At 37.6% G+C, this 16496-nt stretch overlaps 2 protein-coding genes across 2 annotated transcripts; both read left to right on the top strand.

Moving 5' to 3' along the window:
• Positions 1-3205: 3205 nt before the first annotated feature.
• LOC114819316 (sodium/hydrogen exchanger 6-like) lies at positions 3206-10143 on the top strand. The gene is made up of 22 exons (XM_070806478.1): positions 3206-3536; positions 3662-3713; positions 3848-3907; positions 4029-4053; positions 4171-4256; positions 4358-4469; positions 4731-4793; positions 4912-4931; positions 5018-5115; positions 5709-5737; positions 5856-5887; positions 5977-6024; positions 6120-6180; positions 6265-6362; positions 6465-6540; positions 6636-6655; positions 6821-6918; positions 6997-7106; positions 8179-8262; positions 9336-9433; positions 9537-9619; positions 9786-10143. The coding sequence occupies exons 1-22, from the start codon at positions 3332-3334 to the stop codon at positions 9845-9847; spliced, it is 1620 nt and encodes a 539-aa protein (XP_070662579.1). The 5' UTR covers positions 3206-3331; the 3' UTR covers positions 9848-10143.
• Positions 10144-11165: 1022 nt separating this feature from the next.
• Positions 11166-14706, top strand: LOC103438312 (protein ENDOSPERM DEFECTIVE 1-like). Its single transcript, XM_029087737.2, has 7 exons — positions 11166-11262; positions 11333-12516; positions 12701-12820; positions 13439-13555; positions 13626-13715; positions 14126-14233; positions 14312-14706. Exons 2-7 carry the CDS (start codon positions 11383-11385, stop codon positions 14366-14368), a joined length of 1626 nt encoding a protein of 541 aa, XP_028943570.2. The 5' UTR covers positions 11166-11262; positions 11333-11382; the 3' UTR covers positions 14369-14706.
• Positions 14707-16496: the final 1790 nt, after the last annotated feature.

Below are 16496 nucleotides of genomic sequence, written 5' to 3'. Positions count from 1 at the left end.
ATGGACTGCGAAGAGAGAGAGTCATCAGAACAAGAGCAACAGAGATGAAACCAATGGCTAGATAAGTGAAAGGATGAAGAGTCGCAGTACAAAAAGGCTTAGGTTTTTTTATTGGGAAAGTAGAGGTTAGAGGGTGAGATGAATGGATAAATGACTAGGAAAAAAATATAAAGTGCATATATAATGATAATAATACCTAATTATATATATATATATATATATATATATGAATAAACAAATGATATAATTATAATAGTAGTGGTACAGTACGGTATACCACTGGTAATGGCTTTGAATACCGTACCGAAATTGTATGGTACGTACAAATACCATACCATACCATTACCAATGGTACAAATTTTTTGGCACAACTTTGGTATGATACGGTTGGTAATTCGGTTGGTATGGTAATTTGGCAAAAAATTCCACCCCTAGGTTTAGATAACTGAAATATCATGAAATCGGTATAATTCGTAAAATATAACTGAAATTCTTATTTATCAAGGCATGCATAAATTTTAGATAATAAAACCTTTCTAAATTAAAATCCAGTCACCTCCAACTAGCTCTCCCTTGAGGAACCTTGTCTTTGTCAATCTGGTAGAGTATGACCCTAGGCCTAATCATAATAATATCACGTCCAAAACCGGAGACATTATATACTATTTAATTTGATTTAGTCTTATGGTTGCATCTATTTTCCAATCCTAACCTTAAACCGTTTGATAGGCTGGACGAGATTGGGCCTTAGGAATAGAATTGGATTAGCAGGGATGAGTTACATAACTCATGTGTGTGGTTGGGTTACATAGCCCATCATATTTTCCCTTATTTCAGATTCATAACCAATGCAGTCCGTATTACAATTTTTTTTGCCAAACATTGGTTGAGCTACAAGTCCAATTTAATTAAAAATAGCTCATTTCATCTTGCCCACCAAACAAAGCCTATATGTCTGTATAAAAAATTTTACATAAGTAAGAAATTCCATTTCACATCAACATAATAGAAATACTACTTCAAAATAAAACATTGTCAATTCCTTCTATGTCTCATTTCTCAACCAATTTCAAATTAATTATGTCTTTGCTTATACTTCACATTGGCTGTGCAAATAACAAAACACGCCCACGACGATTAACGGTCTCACAAAACTACATTTTATTCACAGATGAATGCACTTTCGTGGCCACTCATAAAAACATAGAAATAGATGTTTAACAAACCATCTAATTCAGCACCCACCCAATCCTGCTCGAGATGCGAAACTCGAAACAGAAAAAGGATGCCAAATTGCGAATTGAACAAGCATCTTGCAGAGCAGTCAGTCACAATTTCTTATTTTGCAAATGATATGGATAATAATTATAATATGGTAGCCCTCCCAATCCACAATAAATTAACAAGTCCATATTTAACCAATAAAGACGTTGAACTTGGGATTGGAAATTAAAACCCTCAATACCAATTTGTGAAAGGGAAACAATTTATAAGATACTTTAGAATTTAAGCAAATAAACATACATAATATGCTAGTAGAGCCATAAAAATGAGTACTCAAATAATCAAAAGCTAATTTGGTGTGAAAAATACAAAAGTTTTCAGCATAATTAATAGCTCAAAGTCTATACGTATTTGTGCGCATAAATGGAAGACAAGTACCTGGTAGTGGCTTCCGGCGGTGTTTGGCTGGTGAAGAAATTGCATCGCCTCTCTTGTTCTGTAGTGTAGTGATTGCTTTTTCTTCGTTTTTTATCTACTTTGTGTGGTGATAAACGTGTTAGGCTTGGTGAGACTGGTAAATTTTGGTATACGGTTCGTCTAAATCGATATTCAGATGGAGAAGTTATAAAGAAGTTGAGCTTTTGGAGAGAAAACAGGAAGGAAAGTAGACAGCAGCCCCTGCTGCTCAGCACACAGGGATGAAGCAGCAGTCTTTAAAATTTCTACATTGCCCTCCAACTTAAAAATTCATAACTTTCTCATTCGAATTCCGAAGTCTGTTACCAATACTACAAGAATATGCTAAGAGAATAAGTCATACGTATAATGACACAATGGTCAATGAAAGTCAATATTCACCAATTAGGGGCATTTTGGTCATTTCGTATACTTAGGAATTAAAATATCCAAAAATTAGGTACGGGTCATAACACAAATCAATACGGGCACGAGTGCACGCAAACTGAGGCGCTTGTAAGAGTTTTGTTTTAATGATTTAGATGCCGGTAAGATGCTGATGAATTTTCTTTTTTCTAATCTTCATATTTGTACTTATTTACTTTTTAACAATTTTTTAGTGTTTTTTCATGTTATAAGACAATATATTTCATTCTGAATATATGCGATTCTTGATTTCTCTAGCTATATTATACATTCTGCATAACCTGCTATTGATTTAGATGCTTATAGTAGTTTAATAACATAATTGGCAGGCTGAATGTGTCCTGCAAAGCACTCCATAGTAGCAAGATATCAGCGCGACAAATTTCTGTAAAATGGTGGAAGCTTGGAGATGGTCCCATGGTTACCGCATGCGGGATGACTTATGTTACCGGTGCATCACTCTATAAGATGTTGGATTGGCCAAACAAGATAAGGTTTCTCGTGGTGCTTTATCGAGGCGTCGTCCATGAGGTATTACGTATTCAGATTTGTGTTGCCCAGAGGACATAGAGGTTGGGGAGGGGGGGGTGGACTTCAGTTCTATTGCTCATAACACTCAATTTTATCTCCTTATATTTTTAGTAGTTCATTGTCAGTATTACTGATGTTATTAAATTTCACACGAGTTGGCATCCGCATGCTGCCATGACTTGGAATAGATCGAAAAAAAAAATTGGTTTTATAATTAAAAAAACGGAACCAAACAAAAAGAAAAAAAAAAACCGAATGGAGTCGAACCAAATAGTAATTTTTGTTCAGTTTTCGATTTTGATAAAAAAAAAAAAAAAAACAAAACAAAACGATTGAAACCGAACCCACTCTAATATTGCTGCGTGTTCATGTTACATTGACAGACCTCACAACAAAGAAACGAGGAGAGGGCGCTCAAAGGTAGTCGGGGGTAGAGCACAAAACGAATGTAACGCAAGTCTAAAGCGCAAAAGGTCCAATAGCGAGTCTCATTATATTTTTGGTTGGGCCCAAATTTTATTTTAGTTTTTGCACAGGTTGGGCCCAAATTTTGAGTTGACTGAGTATCACGCTGCGGGGGGATTTTCGTGTCGAAGTTAACGGAAGTCTGGAAGTCTGGAAGTCTGGAAGTCCTCCTCCCTGGTTGCGTAATAGTCATTAATCATTCAGCAGAGCAGCAGCAGGACAGCAGCTAATGGCGATGGAGGAACACCAGATAATGGCGATGCAGATATCTCCGGCGGATGCCCATGGGACCACTCCAGGGAAGGAGCAGCAGGCCGCTGGGGTTGGCATTCTTCTCCAGATCATGATGCTCGTCCTCTCTTTTGTCCTCGGCCATGTCCTTCGCCGCCACAAATTCTATTATCTTCCTGAGGCCAGCGCTTCTCTTTTAATTGGTATTGTAATTCTCCTCGTCCTTTTGATTTTTTATCTTTTCTATTTTTCCACCATCGTCTCGTCGTGATTGATCGATTAGGGTTTGGCCTTGAGTGACCCATCCTTGGTACTCTTTTCTTTTCAGGTTTAATTGTAGGTGGACTTGCTAACATCTCTAATACGGAAAATAGCATCAGGTCAGGTCCTTCCTTCGATGCCCTGCCAATACTAATACCAATACCAATACCAATATTATACAAAGAGGGAATTCAATTCAATTCAACAATTAATTAACAATCATTTTCCTTTTTCTGTTCCTTGTTTGTTTCAGGGCCTGGTTCAATTTCCATGAGGAATTTTTCTTCCTATTCCTCTTACCTCCTATCATATTATATCCAAATTGTTTCCCTGTTGTTATTTATTGTCTTCAAATATTTCATTTCTTGCTTCAATTTACCTTAATAGGCTACTACGTAGCACATGTTGTTTTCCTTGACACTTTTTGTGCTCACTCAATCCGGCTTCAGTCTCTCACCTGTAAGTTTTTCAGTATTTTGCCTCTGAATATTTCTTTGTAGCTCTGAGATAAATGCTTGTTTGCCTATAGCTTTGCAACCCATCTCTTCTTTACTGTTATTGCCCCCTCCTTTGCAGAAGCCTTTCTTCTCCAACTTTGGAGCCATTGTCACCTTTGCTATCCTAGGAACCTTTATAGCTTCCGTTGTTACTGGTATTCTAGTGTAAGTTTTTGTTTCACACTCACAAAATCTTTTCATAATATTACATTTTTTTTTACCCCCTTCCCACTAAGGAGATTAATCAGTTCCTCTTCCTGTTGCAGTTACCTTGGTGGTCTGATATACCTCACCTACAGGCTTCCATTTGTGGAGTGCTTGATGTTTGGTGCACTTATATCAGCAACTGATCCAGTCACTGTTTTGTCCATCTTTCAGGTGGTTATCTGGTCATTTTAATTTTTCACAATATTCCATGATCGGGTTTACTTTGGTGAACTCAAGTTGCACAACATGAAAGTGAAAAATTATTGAAGATGCCCAAACCAAAGATGTCTGGGTCCTTCCCTTCCTCCACACTCCACCGAAAACAAAAAAATAAAACACCAATGTAGTTTGTGGAATTGCAATAAGTCATATAGTTATTATCTAATTTTTTCAGCACCAATATAGTTTGTTGTGATGGCCCATAAATTGCAGGAACTTGGCACAGATATGAACCTGTATGCTCTGGTGTTTGGAGAATCTGTTTTGAATGATGCCGTAAGTTTTTCTTGTTCTTTGTTTATAATCCATGTTCTCAATGTCTACTTCTTTTATCTGAAGATTGACCTTGTTTACTTGTTCAAATTGTTGGACTGTATGCCCACACAATCAACAGATGGCAATTTCCTTGTACAGGTATGTAGAATAAATTGTTACTGTACCTAGATTTTAGCATATTGTGCGAAGTTTAGTTCTAACTAAACTGGTATTCTGCTATGCAGGACAATGTCCTTGGTAAGAAGTCATGCATCATCTGGAGAGAACTTCTTCATGGTTGTTGTCAGGTTTCTTGAGACCTTTGTGGGTTCCTTGTCTGCAGGTTAATATATATCTTTTATGGTCAAATAATGAAGTATTTGATTTGCACTTGATTTTGTTACGTATCAAAAGCAATTTTTTAATAATATATAATATATTTTTACTTCATCTGAAAATGTAGCTTATCATCTGTGTTTGATTTACTTGGAAAGCCATTCACGATTTTCCAGTCTGTAAGTGTTAAGTTCTGTGATGTCAAGTGCTGTGATACGGTATCAGCAGGATAAGTCATACAAAGGGTAGGCTATGTTAGTGCAGAGATAGTTTCCAAACAAGTTGATGCATTAACCGGACAAATACCTGTACCCAACACCCATATTTGAGTTATATAATAGGTTTAACATATCTCCTGGAAATACTTTGTAGTGGTTTCCTACTAACCCGTTGTACCGTACTGCAACTGCTCTGTTGTAACTCGCAAGTAAAATAAACCTATGAGTCTCAGGTGTATAATGGTCACTTAACAGCAATGACTCCTTTTTTCTTTGCCCTCAGAAATTACAACAGCAGCACATGCTTTATTTATTTAGATGTTTAATTACTGCTACGTTTTGTTTTCTCAGCTACTAACATACTTTGTGTGTTGCTTTACAGGTGTTGGAGTTGGGTTTACATCTGCTTTAATATCCTTTTTTATCTAGTAATAATTTTCCATTATGTTTTGAAAAGCCTTTGTTGGTTCCATAAAATAAAAATGGCTTCTCTTGGTAGATTGTATTGTGAAACCTTAATTGTGAAAACCTTTTTAAGTATGCAGGGTTGGATATTGACAAGTGAGTGATACTTTTCTTCCATTCTTTGCCGGCCTTTGTTTAGTTAGTACTACGGTGGAAATAACGAGGTTGTCTTGTTATCCTTTCAGTCTTCAAAACTTGGAGTGCTGTCTGTTTGTCCTCTTTCCATATTTCTCGTGAGTGATCTTCTTGGCCGTTTTTCATCTTATGTAAATTAGTGTTAAGGCTTTCTCCTTATATGCAAATTGACGTAGAACCATCATCTGTTTAGTTACATGCTTGCAGAAGGTCTTGGTCTGTCTGGTATTGTGTCAATATTGTTCACAGGAATGGTAAGTGGAAGAACTGTACATTTTTTCTTTTTAATATATTCTACGGTAAAGCTGTGCCATGGACAAACTGGTGTTCTGTTTTAGGTCATGAAGCATTATACGTATTCAAATTTATCAGAAAACTCTCAAAGATTTGTTTCTTCCTTTTTCCATTTGATATCATCACTAGCGGAGACGTTTGTGTAAGTGAGCTTTTCATAGTCTTTATCACATATCAAGTATTTAAGCTGTTATTTACACGTGACACACCACGCTTGTTTTGAAATGAAAACCTTAATTTTCAGGTTTATATACATGGGCTTTGATATTGCCATGGAACAACATAGCTGGTCACATGTGGGGTTCATTTTTTTCTCAATTGTATCCTTTGAATTAGTAGTCTAATGTGAAAAGTTATTATACTGTAGCAACTGAAACTTCCTCTTTTTCCTTAACTTGGTGCGTGATTGCCTCAGATATTTATTGTAGTTGCAAGGTATGCTTCCTGTATGTTTGCTGTGATGAGACTTTGGTCACAATCTTACTTTAGTAGTCTTTCAATTTCTAGACGTTTGTTATTTCATTTTCCTTGTCCGTTTTGTATAAATCACTGTATTTTGGTATGAAATTCTTAATCAGTTTGCCAAATGATTTTGTGCAGGGCAGCTAATGTTTTTTCTTGTGCATATTTGGTCAATTTGGTTCGACCTGCACACAGACAGATACCTTTAAAACACCAGAAAGCACTTTGGTATAGTGGTAAGAAGAGCAGAAACTTGCTGATCTTTCTGAATTTATTGACTAATGATATTCATAATGAATTATGGGATTGAGTAGGACTTCGAGGGGCCATGGCTTTTGCCCTGGCTCTGCAATCAGTTCATGATCTCCCAGACGGACATGGCCAGACTATATTCACTGCAACCACTGCCATAGTGGTTCTGACGGTACACAAACTGATCTTTGTCATCAATTCAGAATCTTCTTCCCAATGTATGGTGAATATTGAGGACATGGTTTCCCTAAGAGATATTTGTAGACTAAACTAATACATCATCTTGTTAAAATACTAGTCATAAATAGAATCTGAATTCAGCACTTTGTCAATATATTGCATCCCACGTCCTTGAACTTTTCTAATGATACCAAGAAGTATTTTGCGCAATTAAAAAGCTGGTAACAATACTATGTGATCTTTTCTAGTTCACTATATCCTTGCTCTTGTCTTGCACCTCCACTGAAAGTTGTTTCTTTGAAATGGCTCCGATTCAGAAGGGAGCAAAAGTTTTGTTTGGAACAAGCGTAAATGTAGAACAAGTAACATATATTCAGAAATTAGAAAGGGATTTTAGAAGAGCACAGGGACTAGGATTCAAGGGAAGAGAAATATAGGATTCAGAGACAGAAGACAGAAGGAATAGACTGACCAAAGAGAAATCTAGAACAGAAGGGGAGATCAGAGTATAGAAAACAGTGACAAAAGATAATTCAAGGAGAGATAATTTCGTTACATCATTCAAATCTGCTCTATTGAATTTCAAAGCATATTTATAAAGAGGAAAGTAATCCTAGTCCTTCAAACTGGACAATAACAAGAACAGGAAACTAACAAATTAAGTAGGAAACTAGATTGAAATTTCCCTCAAAAATTATTCTGCTCTATACCTTTGCTTATGCCAAAAAATTACTTAACTTGTCCGGAATAGACAATTTTATTTAGACTAACTGAAATTTGTTATGAAGCCCTGCCTTATGAACCAATTTGAAAGTCATGTGATTGAAGAAAAAGTGTTTAATGGCAATGCTAGCAGCACTATATACTTAATCTTTAATTGTGGCTTCATTTGTTGTCTTGGACATGCACTTAGAGAAACTTGGTAATTTGACACCTTGCGCATCAGGAACAATAATTACCTATTTGATGTTTGTAACAAATATATATTATTCAAGTATACTTGTTTATTGAGATGCATATGATACTGTTCTTGTGACTGAGTTGTAATTGGACCAATTTTTTAGGTGTTATTAATTGGAGGTTCAACCGGCACCATGCTGGAAGCTTTACAAGTTGTAGGTGATGGCATTGAGGGAACTTTGGGTGAAGTAAGTTCTAGATCTAGAAAATAAAACGGAAATATGTTCTGCTTAATTACTTGGTCTTTGAATTTTAGGAACTCTAACAAAAGAGTTCTATGCATGTTTGTGATAGCCAAATTTTCCACTTGGATCTACTTTATTTAATCCAAAAAAGGAACAAACATCTATGTAGACATTTGATTCACAATCCCTAAGTTTCTGGACGTTAGTTATACTAATGTAACGTTAGCCCCACAGGATAGGAACTGATGTGGGTCATTCTGATCATCCAAGGCTACTATTTACGTAGGGACAATCTTTTGATCCCCAAAGAAGTGGTTACTTGTTATCTCTAAGCTCACATAAGTGCCAAGGTTTTTAGGTCCTGTGCTTTCCTGCTGTGTCTGTCTCTGTCACAGGGCATAGTAGACACCATGCTGACAGAATAGGACTCTGTTACATGACCCACAACCACAGACCACAACTCTCAGCCGAAGCTATCTAGTGCCTTGCATATATGGTAACATACTAACATGGTTTCAGTGAGAAAATCATAGTCTGAGGTTTATTGAAGTTGGTTCTCTGTTTAGCTAATGGCTGACAGAATTTTCAATAGACGGTGTGTCCCCTTCCTGACCTAGAGGGAAAGCTTTGAATTGGAAGAGAATCTCATTGTCTCTGCCCGTGGATTCATATCTATGCTTCAGAAACTCCTTTGGAAATAACCACAGGGTAGGTCTGTTGATGGGGTTTTGGTGAGAGTGGGACACTGAAATAGTGTTTCATATACATGGTCATTGATTTCTGGTGAAAATTGGACTTGATTTGGACAACCTCACACAGAAATTTATAAGTAAAATGAAGCTAAACCAGCATTTTTGGACATGTTCTGAAGTTACAGGCAGATCTCCTTTCAAATATGTTTCCCTCCTGTGTTCTACACACTTATCTATTGCAAACATTTAATGAGTCCTGCTTAATCCTATTCAGATTGATGGGCCACATGTTGAATTGTGATAACATTTCTACTTTCATGATCACTGTAATTTTACTACTTATCAAAGCTGACTATTTTGGATATGTGTACATATATTTCCCAGAATTTTGAAGGGAACAATGGCTATATTGCACCATCTTTTGATGACGAAGGATCATCAGGAAACAGGATCAAGATGAAACTGAAGGAATTCCATCAGAGGTAACCATTTGTTTGCTACCTTCGTAGAGGAACCTGGCTTTCATTTTTTTTTTTTATCTATTTGCTAAGCATCTAGTTCTGCCCTCCACCTTCTCACCTGCAGCACAGCGTCATTCACAGCGTTAGATCGAAACTACCTCACGCCATTCTTTACAAGCCAGAATGGTGATGAAGAGGATGAGCTTGGTAAGATAGAAATGGCATGAATCCCCGCTTACTTTCATCAGTCTACTGTAAATCACATAATCCATGATTGCCATTCTTTTCCCCTTTTCCAATTTATGAATCGAGCAAGTATTTAATTTCACCATCTTAATTTGTTTTCCTTTTTTTGTTTTTATTTGCTTGACAGATGAGCCAATGCCTAGCTCTACAAGAAGGGGTTTCCATGGCCTTGGCCAACAGTCTCGATGATTCAGTTTTCCGAAATAAATAAGGTAGAAGATGAAGTCAGTTTTGTATATAGGCTTGCGCCATGAAAATGGCTTCATGGATGTGAAAGTCACAAATGCACTAATATTAGTATCCATTTTCTGTACTTATTGATCTCTTACACCCGATGTATTGATAGAAGTAAATACCGGATTGAACCATCCGTACTTAATTTTGCTTTGTATAATTCTTAGTTTCTTCTCCATGGAACTTGAAAATGTGTGATAGCCTTTTCCATTTTGTAATATCATGATTCAAGCTGTTCATTTTTTATGTCATCATTGAGATTATTTCAAACAAATAATTAGTAATTAAATTACTAAAAAATCATATCATTTACTATACGAGGATAAAATAGAGGAGGCAGGTTGTCTGCCCTCCCAATATCATACTCTTTGCATCCCCTCCTATTTGTGCGATCACTCTGCCTCCTTTTACCATACCCTTCTCATCCCCTCCATTCCTGTATTGACGTGGCTTAACCGTGACCGCACAACACAGGAGGGGAGGGGATCCTGTGTTGTACGATCACGGTTAAGCTACGTCATTGTTGAGGGCAGACAATCTGCCTCCTAAAATAGAGGAGCGGTTGAGGAATGGAAGAACTCGCTTTCAGGCCTTGCACGGCAATTGGTGGGACAGGTAGCATGGCACGGAAGTTGTAATTTATTTAGGTGTAAATAAAATGTCTTAAGTTAGGCTATATATATATATATAAAGCCTTCAAGAGAAGGGATCCATTTTTTAAGAAAAATGGGGACTCTCTTGACTGTTAGATCTAGTTTTAATGAAATTTTGTGGTTGAGATTCTACAGCCTATGATTTAATCTCAACCAAAGAATTTCATTAAAGTCAGATCTAACGGTCAAGAGGGTGTTCTCATTTTTTTTGAAAAATGGGGATCTCTTTCCTTAAAAAGCCTATATATATATAGAGAGAGAGGGAGAGAGAGAGAGTAATGTTATTTTTATCACAATTTTACACATTTCTTTACCATATTAGATGGTAAATGAGTTAGACAAGCTACATCATTTAATTTCAATCTTTTTATTAATTAAAACACTTAAATAATCTTAGATAGAAAAAATAAGACTCCTCGTATACCACAATCATTATATATATAGAGAAAGCCTTTAAGGGAAGAGATTCCCAATTTTCAGAAAAAATGAAAATATCATCTTAACCGTTATATTTGCCTTTAATGAAATCATATGGTTGAGATTATGTGGTGTCTTCAATTTGTTTTTTTAAATGATCCCTTCCCTTAAAATGCCTTTTGAAAATTGAACCGTTACGACTTGACCCCCAACGGCTAGTTATCTCTTTCACTTGAAGGCTTCTGGGTCAGCAAAATATTGTAAAAGCGCTCATTAAAAGGAATCGGGGGTCGGGACAAGGTAAGGGCTTAACCTCAATTCGAAAATTGGGACTCCAGGTGAATTTTAACATTCACAAATTTCTTCTCAGATTCGCTTGTACGTGCTTTCGTCGATTGATTTCTGCATTTACTGAGGAACATGGATCAATTGACCGTAGAGGACGCAGAAGTTTGCGCTCCTCCCCATCCTCCTCCTCCTCCTCCACCACCGACTGCTCAAAGGCGGCCAAGAGTGAGGGAGGTGAGCTCTAGGTTCATGTCTCCTGCGGCTTTCACCGGCGATCTCCCTCATCCCTTGCCTTCCAAATCGCCACTTCCTAAACATCAACACACCATCTTAACTCCATCCTCGACCCTGGCGGAAATTCAGTCGAGGCAGCGGTCTTCGTCTGTGAATAGGCGGCAGAGGCACTTGGACTTGGAGCCCTTGCGCTCCTCCGACGAGAACAGGCCCACCGGATCCTCCTCCATTCACACTCAGAGTCAGATCTGGGGAACCCCTCTCCCACCGGACCAGATGCTTAATTTTAGGAAACAGCGTCCTGCCAAGCCTTTGAAAGAGAACGGAGGAGGAGGAGGAGGCAAAACCCAGCAGCAGCAGAAGCAGCATCTGCCAAAAACCGCACCCTCAAGACCTGACACACCAGTGGCGAGTGCTAGTCTAGATAGGATGTCGAGAGTCAGACTCACTCAGCAGCGGTCTACCAACATAACTGCCACAGCTGCTGCTAAGCTCTTGCAGGCCAGCGGGATGTCTTTACCCGCTCCGCCTGCCACTCCAGTTACCGAGAGTGACACCACTTGCACGGATGTCAATAATCATAGTCAAACGCCAAGCTGTACCGTACGGTGTCTTCCTGACATTCGTTCTTCCATGCCTGAGGCCGATTTGTTGCCAACCGTTTCTAGCAGGCAGCTCTCTGAGAAAAGTAGCAGTAGGGGTAATGCAACTGTCGTTGCCAGTGGCGATTTTTCAAAGTATTCTGCTTCCCCTTGCTCCCGTTCTCTGAATTTGTCATTATCAAGTTCCGACCGCTTATTCTTCCTGACAGACAAAGGCAGTGAAAGAGGGAAGGTGGGTGGCCTATGCCTTCCCCCAGTCCCACCATGTGCTACTGCAAAGCTGGGCCCAGATATAAGGAAAGGAAAGAAAGTTTCCAGTCATCTAGAAGATGTACATTCCTTGAGAGTGCTCCACAACCGCTATCTGCAGTGGAGATATGCCAATGCAAGAGCAGAGGCTTCCGTGCGAGCTCAGCAGAGAGAGACCCAGGTTAGTCTATTTCACTGCAGTTAAAATTTCAGAGTCGAGCCAATAGTATACTACTTAGAACACCGGTATTGTCTCAACTTAACCACATGTCACAAAATGTCTCAGTGCAATTAACAGTGGAACCATTCAATATAAGTTGTTATTTATCTTGTGAAATTAAATGTTTTTCTCCACTTCCTTGTAGAGAACACTTTATTCTCTCGCTGTAAAGATTGCTGAACTGTATGATTCTGTGAAGAGGAAACGGATAGAACTTGGCATTTTGCAAAGAACAAAGACTTTATCCACAATTCTTGAAGCTCAAGTAAGGCTGCCACTTGCCAGCGTTTGTTGATTGCTTTAGACTTCTAGCTTGATGATCTCATTCAGTATGTTGTATTGCCTATCCTTGATTACCAATTTGTTAGTTTTATATTGCTTGTTGAACCTAAATCAGTCTGCCTTGTAACCTCCCTTCAAGGTGCGATCGAGAATATAGTAAAGACCAAATCTTTCATGATGAGAGTAAATTATCCATGAAGAATTGGGCTTCTTCTATAATGCTTTTCTTCACAATGGAACATATGATTTCTACAATTAGACCCTTTTTCAAGCTATGTTTTCGGGTTCAGTTTTCTGAAAATTTTAGCTGTGGAATAAATAAAACCTACAAGTAATGAGATATTGCTATCGGTTGTGACAGTCAGACAGATCGCAATTTTATTTTCCAATACTATGTGTAATGTGATCGTCTGAGAGTAAGACTGCAGTTACATAGAAACCTAAGAGCACCAAACTGTTTGTTGTGCATTTTTATCTTCTTCTGACAGTAAGATATCATTGACATCATCTTAGATTCCATTTTAACTCGTGTTTATATATGTTTATATATTTACAGAGAATGGTGATTGTAACTTACATACTTCTATGAACATTATCGTAGATTCCATATTTGGACCAGTGGTTTTCTCTTGAAGGGGATTATTCAGTTTCTCTGGCAGAAGCAACTCAAGCATTGTTGAATGCCTCAGTTCAACTTCCAAGCAGTGGCAGTGTTAGGGTATAATCAATAACTTGTGTTAGGGTATTGCTTCACTTATGGTAACACTGACATGAGATATACTCTGCAGGCCAATCTACGAGAGTTAGAAGAGGCACTGAGCTCAGCAATAGAAGTGATGGACATAATAGTTTTCCATGTTCACCGATCTTTGCCAAAGGTAAAGAAAATTCGAGACCTTTTGCTTTCTCATCAACAACTGGATAGTATTGTATTTTACTTTGTATTTGAAGTGATGGCACAGCTGACAAGAAAAAATTTCAGTGTAGTGGTAAAATTTCATGAACCTTGTGATACAAATGGGTAAAATGGGAGGGTAAACAATTTCACAAAGGTTTTCCTTGCTGGGTTGGGTACTTGAAAGAAAATTAGTGTATGTGCTTAAGAGTAGATTGACTGGAAATAAAAAATTGAGTGAGTTGTTTCAAAGCTAATTAATTAGATAAAAGGAGAACGAGGTTTACAAGGTGCATAATAAAGTGTATGTGGGTGAGTAATAAAGGCTTACTGCGTCTAGCATTTTTATTTTTATGTTTTGCTTTTAATGACGAAAGCTTTTCTGATGATCAGGCAGAAGATACAGAACATTTGATTTCGGAACTAGCCAGAGTGATTGGTGGAGAAAGAGCTCTCATTGAAGAATGCGGAAATCTGCTGTCTAAGACCTATACAACGCAGGTATGCCATACCTCAATTCTGCTTGTGTCTATGCAGTGAACTTTTAACTGAAAACGCAATGTTGTCATCTGCTTTAAGGTGGAAGAGTGGAGCTTAAGAAGCCAGATAATCCAATCGAAATGTTGCTGTTCTTGAAAATTATTTCTTCTCTGAAGAGGTAGCAATGTCATTTGCACAGGAATTCTCGAAGAAATGTTGATGTCGTTTTGATACGTCATTTGTGTTAGCTAGCTAGCTAGTATTTTTCTTTCTTCGTTTTTGGTCCTACTGTCGTGTTCTTTTGAATGTGGGGGGTTGGGCTTGGGGTTCCATGATCTCCCTATCGTGAGAATGATGCACTGAGCAAAACAAAAACCCAGATAAGCTGCAAAGGTCGTGTGAGATACAACATGTAATTTAAAAGGTCGGTCAATCGATCTCATTTTAAACATTTCAGAATCCTTTGCATATATAGAATAATTCTCACTCACAAATCTCGATTGGCTCTACACATGCATTCAACCGGTTTTTCTTTTATATATATAATAAAATAAATAGGGCTACAGTGACGTCATAAAGTTCCGCGTTTGAGGACCTTTCATAGAACCAGATAGCAAATATACACAAAGAAAGGTTTCAAAACCTCTCATGAAACGGGATAGAAACTATGCACAGAGTTCCTAAACCTCTCATGAAATCTAACTAAATGTAGGATTCCAGAACCTCTCATGTAACCGTACAAAAGGAGCGTTCATGAACCATTCATGGAACTTACAGAAATTGTTCACAAGATTCCAGAACCTCTCATGGAATAAGAAAGAAGGGAAGTACTCCAAGGATATCAAATCCACACGTGAAACAAGAAGAAAAAAAAAAGTATACCAAGGCAACGATCCTCTGCTAACCCTCTTAGTTCGCAAACATTTCAAACATACATAAATATATCATTTTACAAAAAAAATCAATGACTAGATAACAACACATTTGTAAATTCATGTTATGCAGACAAAGTATATAACAAGGGAATTTTCATAAGCAAAATACTTATCACATAATATTAAAGTCAATTCACCTAAAGTCCAACCTACTAGCAATCCTAGCTCGATGATCGAAGCACTAAGGCATGACGCAGAAGAAAACACACAAGTCTTAACTTAGAATCCTATATATAAACGAGACACCAGAATAATTATGGACACGTTGATTAAAATGTCAACCGTCATCAAATTGGTTCCACTAAGATCAACAACAACAACAAAGTCTTTTCTCACTAAGTGGGGTCGGCCCACTAAGATCAACAACACTAAATTCTTCAGTCCAAAATATTCGAATGTCGGATTTCATTTCCAAAGTTCTCAAGGGTCATAAAATCACTAAATAGCATGCTCATTAAATAGCACGAAGATCCAACAATTGAATTGTCGTTAATTGCGAAAATTGAGCAACAGTACAGTTAATTCAAAAATTGAATAGTTGAACTATCGCATCAAATCTCTAAAAAGGACCTTGGATATGGGCTCAGAGCATCGATAACATCTCTTGTCCAAAATTCATATCACCAGAGTTGCCCACGTGCCACTGCGCGTAGTGATCTAGAATCAAATTTCCGTCATTAACCAAACTTCACCAAATTTTACATGTAGAAAGATATCAACACGAGGATGAAAGTTTACACTTGTACGAAGTCCAAAAGTGGACAGAAAATGACCAAAATTGTTGGAAAGCCCTCGAAGGCCGTGAAAGGCGCACCCACGCCGTGATGCCGTCTGACGTTCGATGAACGATCATATTCCAAGGTTTTGAAGGCAGGGTTGAGGCGAATCCAACTCAGGTAGTGGTGGCCGTAAACCCTAAACCCTTATCACGCGCTTAGTACCCAGTAAAGAATTCATGAGAAATGATTTGCCATGTCTTTTCTTGGGAAAGTAGATAAAACATATCAATTCATGTTTTTATTTTGTTTACTGGGGAAGGAAAGTGAACACCAAGAGGTTGGAGGGATTAACATTTCCCCTTATGGGAACGTTTTTGCTCACCGTTCTCAAATTGTACTAATACTCACAATCCTACTTATTATTAGTCAATGATTTTAAATTTTGAGATGTGTCTATTAAATAAATAAATTTTGAAATTTAAACTCATTGAACGGTAATAAATAAAATATTAAGCATGGCCATCAATTAAGAATGTTGAGCAAAAATATGTTTATTTACACATAAACCACAAAATTATTTTCCTTTCCACAACTCTCTTTCCAACTTACCAAGGCCGTGGTGGTGAAATC

The sequence above is a fragment of the Malus domestica genome, chromosome 10 (assembly GCF_042453785.1).
Source record: "Malus domestica chromosome 10, GDT2T_hap1".
NCBI lineage: Eukaryota > Viridiplantae > Streptophyta > Magnoliopsida > Rosales > Rosaceae > Malus > Malus domestica.
This window is presented reverse-complemented; position numbering and strand designations above follow the sequence as displayed.

Coding starts and splice junctions, on each gene's coding strand:
- LOC114819316 (XM_070806478.1), top strand. CDS start 3,332: ATGGCGATGGAGGAACACCAGATAATGGCGATGCAGATATCTCCGGCG. Junction 4,794..4,911: donor AATCTGTTTTGAATGATGCC/GTAAGTTTTTCT, acceptor CACAATCAACAG/ATGGCAATTTCCTTGTACAG. Junction 8,263..9,335: donor TTGAGGGAACTTTGGGTGAA/GTAAGTTCTAGA, acceptor TATATTTCCCAG/AATTTTGAAGGGAACAATGG.
- LOC103438312 (XM_029087737.2), top strand. CDS start 11,383: ATGGATCAATTGACCGTAGAGGACGCAGAAGTTTGCGCTCCTCCCCAT. Junction 13,716..14,125: donor TTCACCGATCTTTGCCAAAG/GTAAAGAAAATT, acceptor TCTGATGATCAG/GCAGAAGATACAGAACATTT. Junction 14,234..14,311: donor CTAAGACCTATACAACGCAG/GTATGCCATACC, acceptor ATCTGCTTTAAG/GTGGAAGAGTGGAGCTTAAG.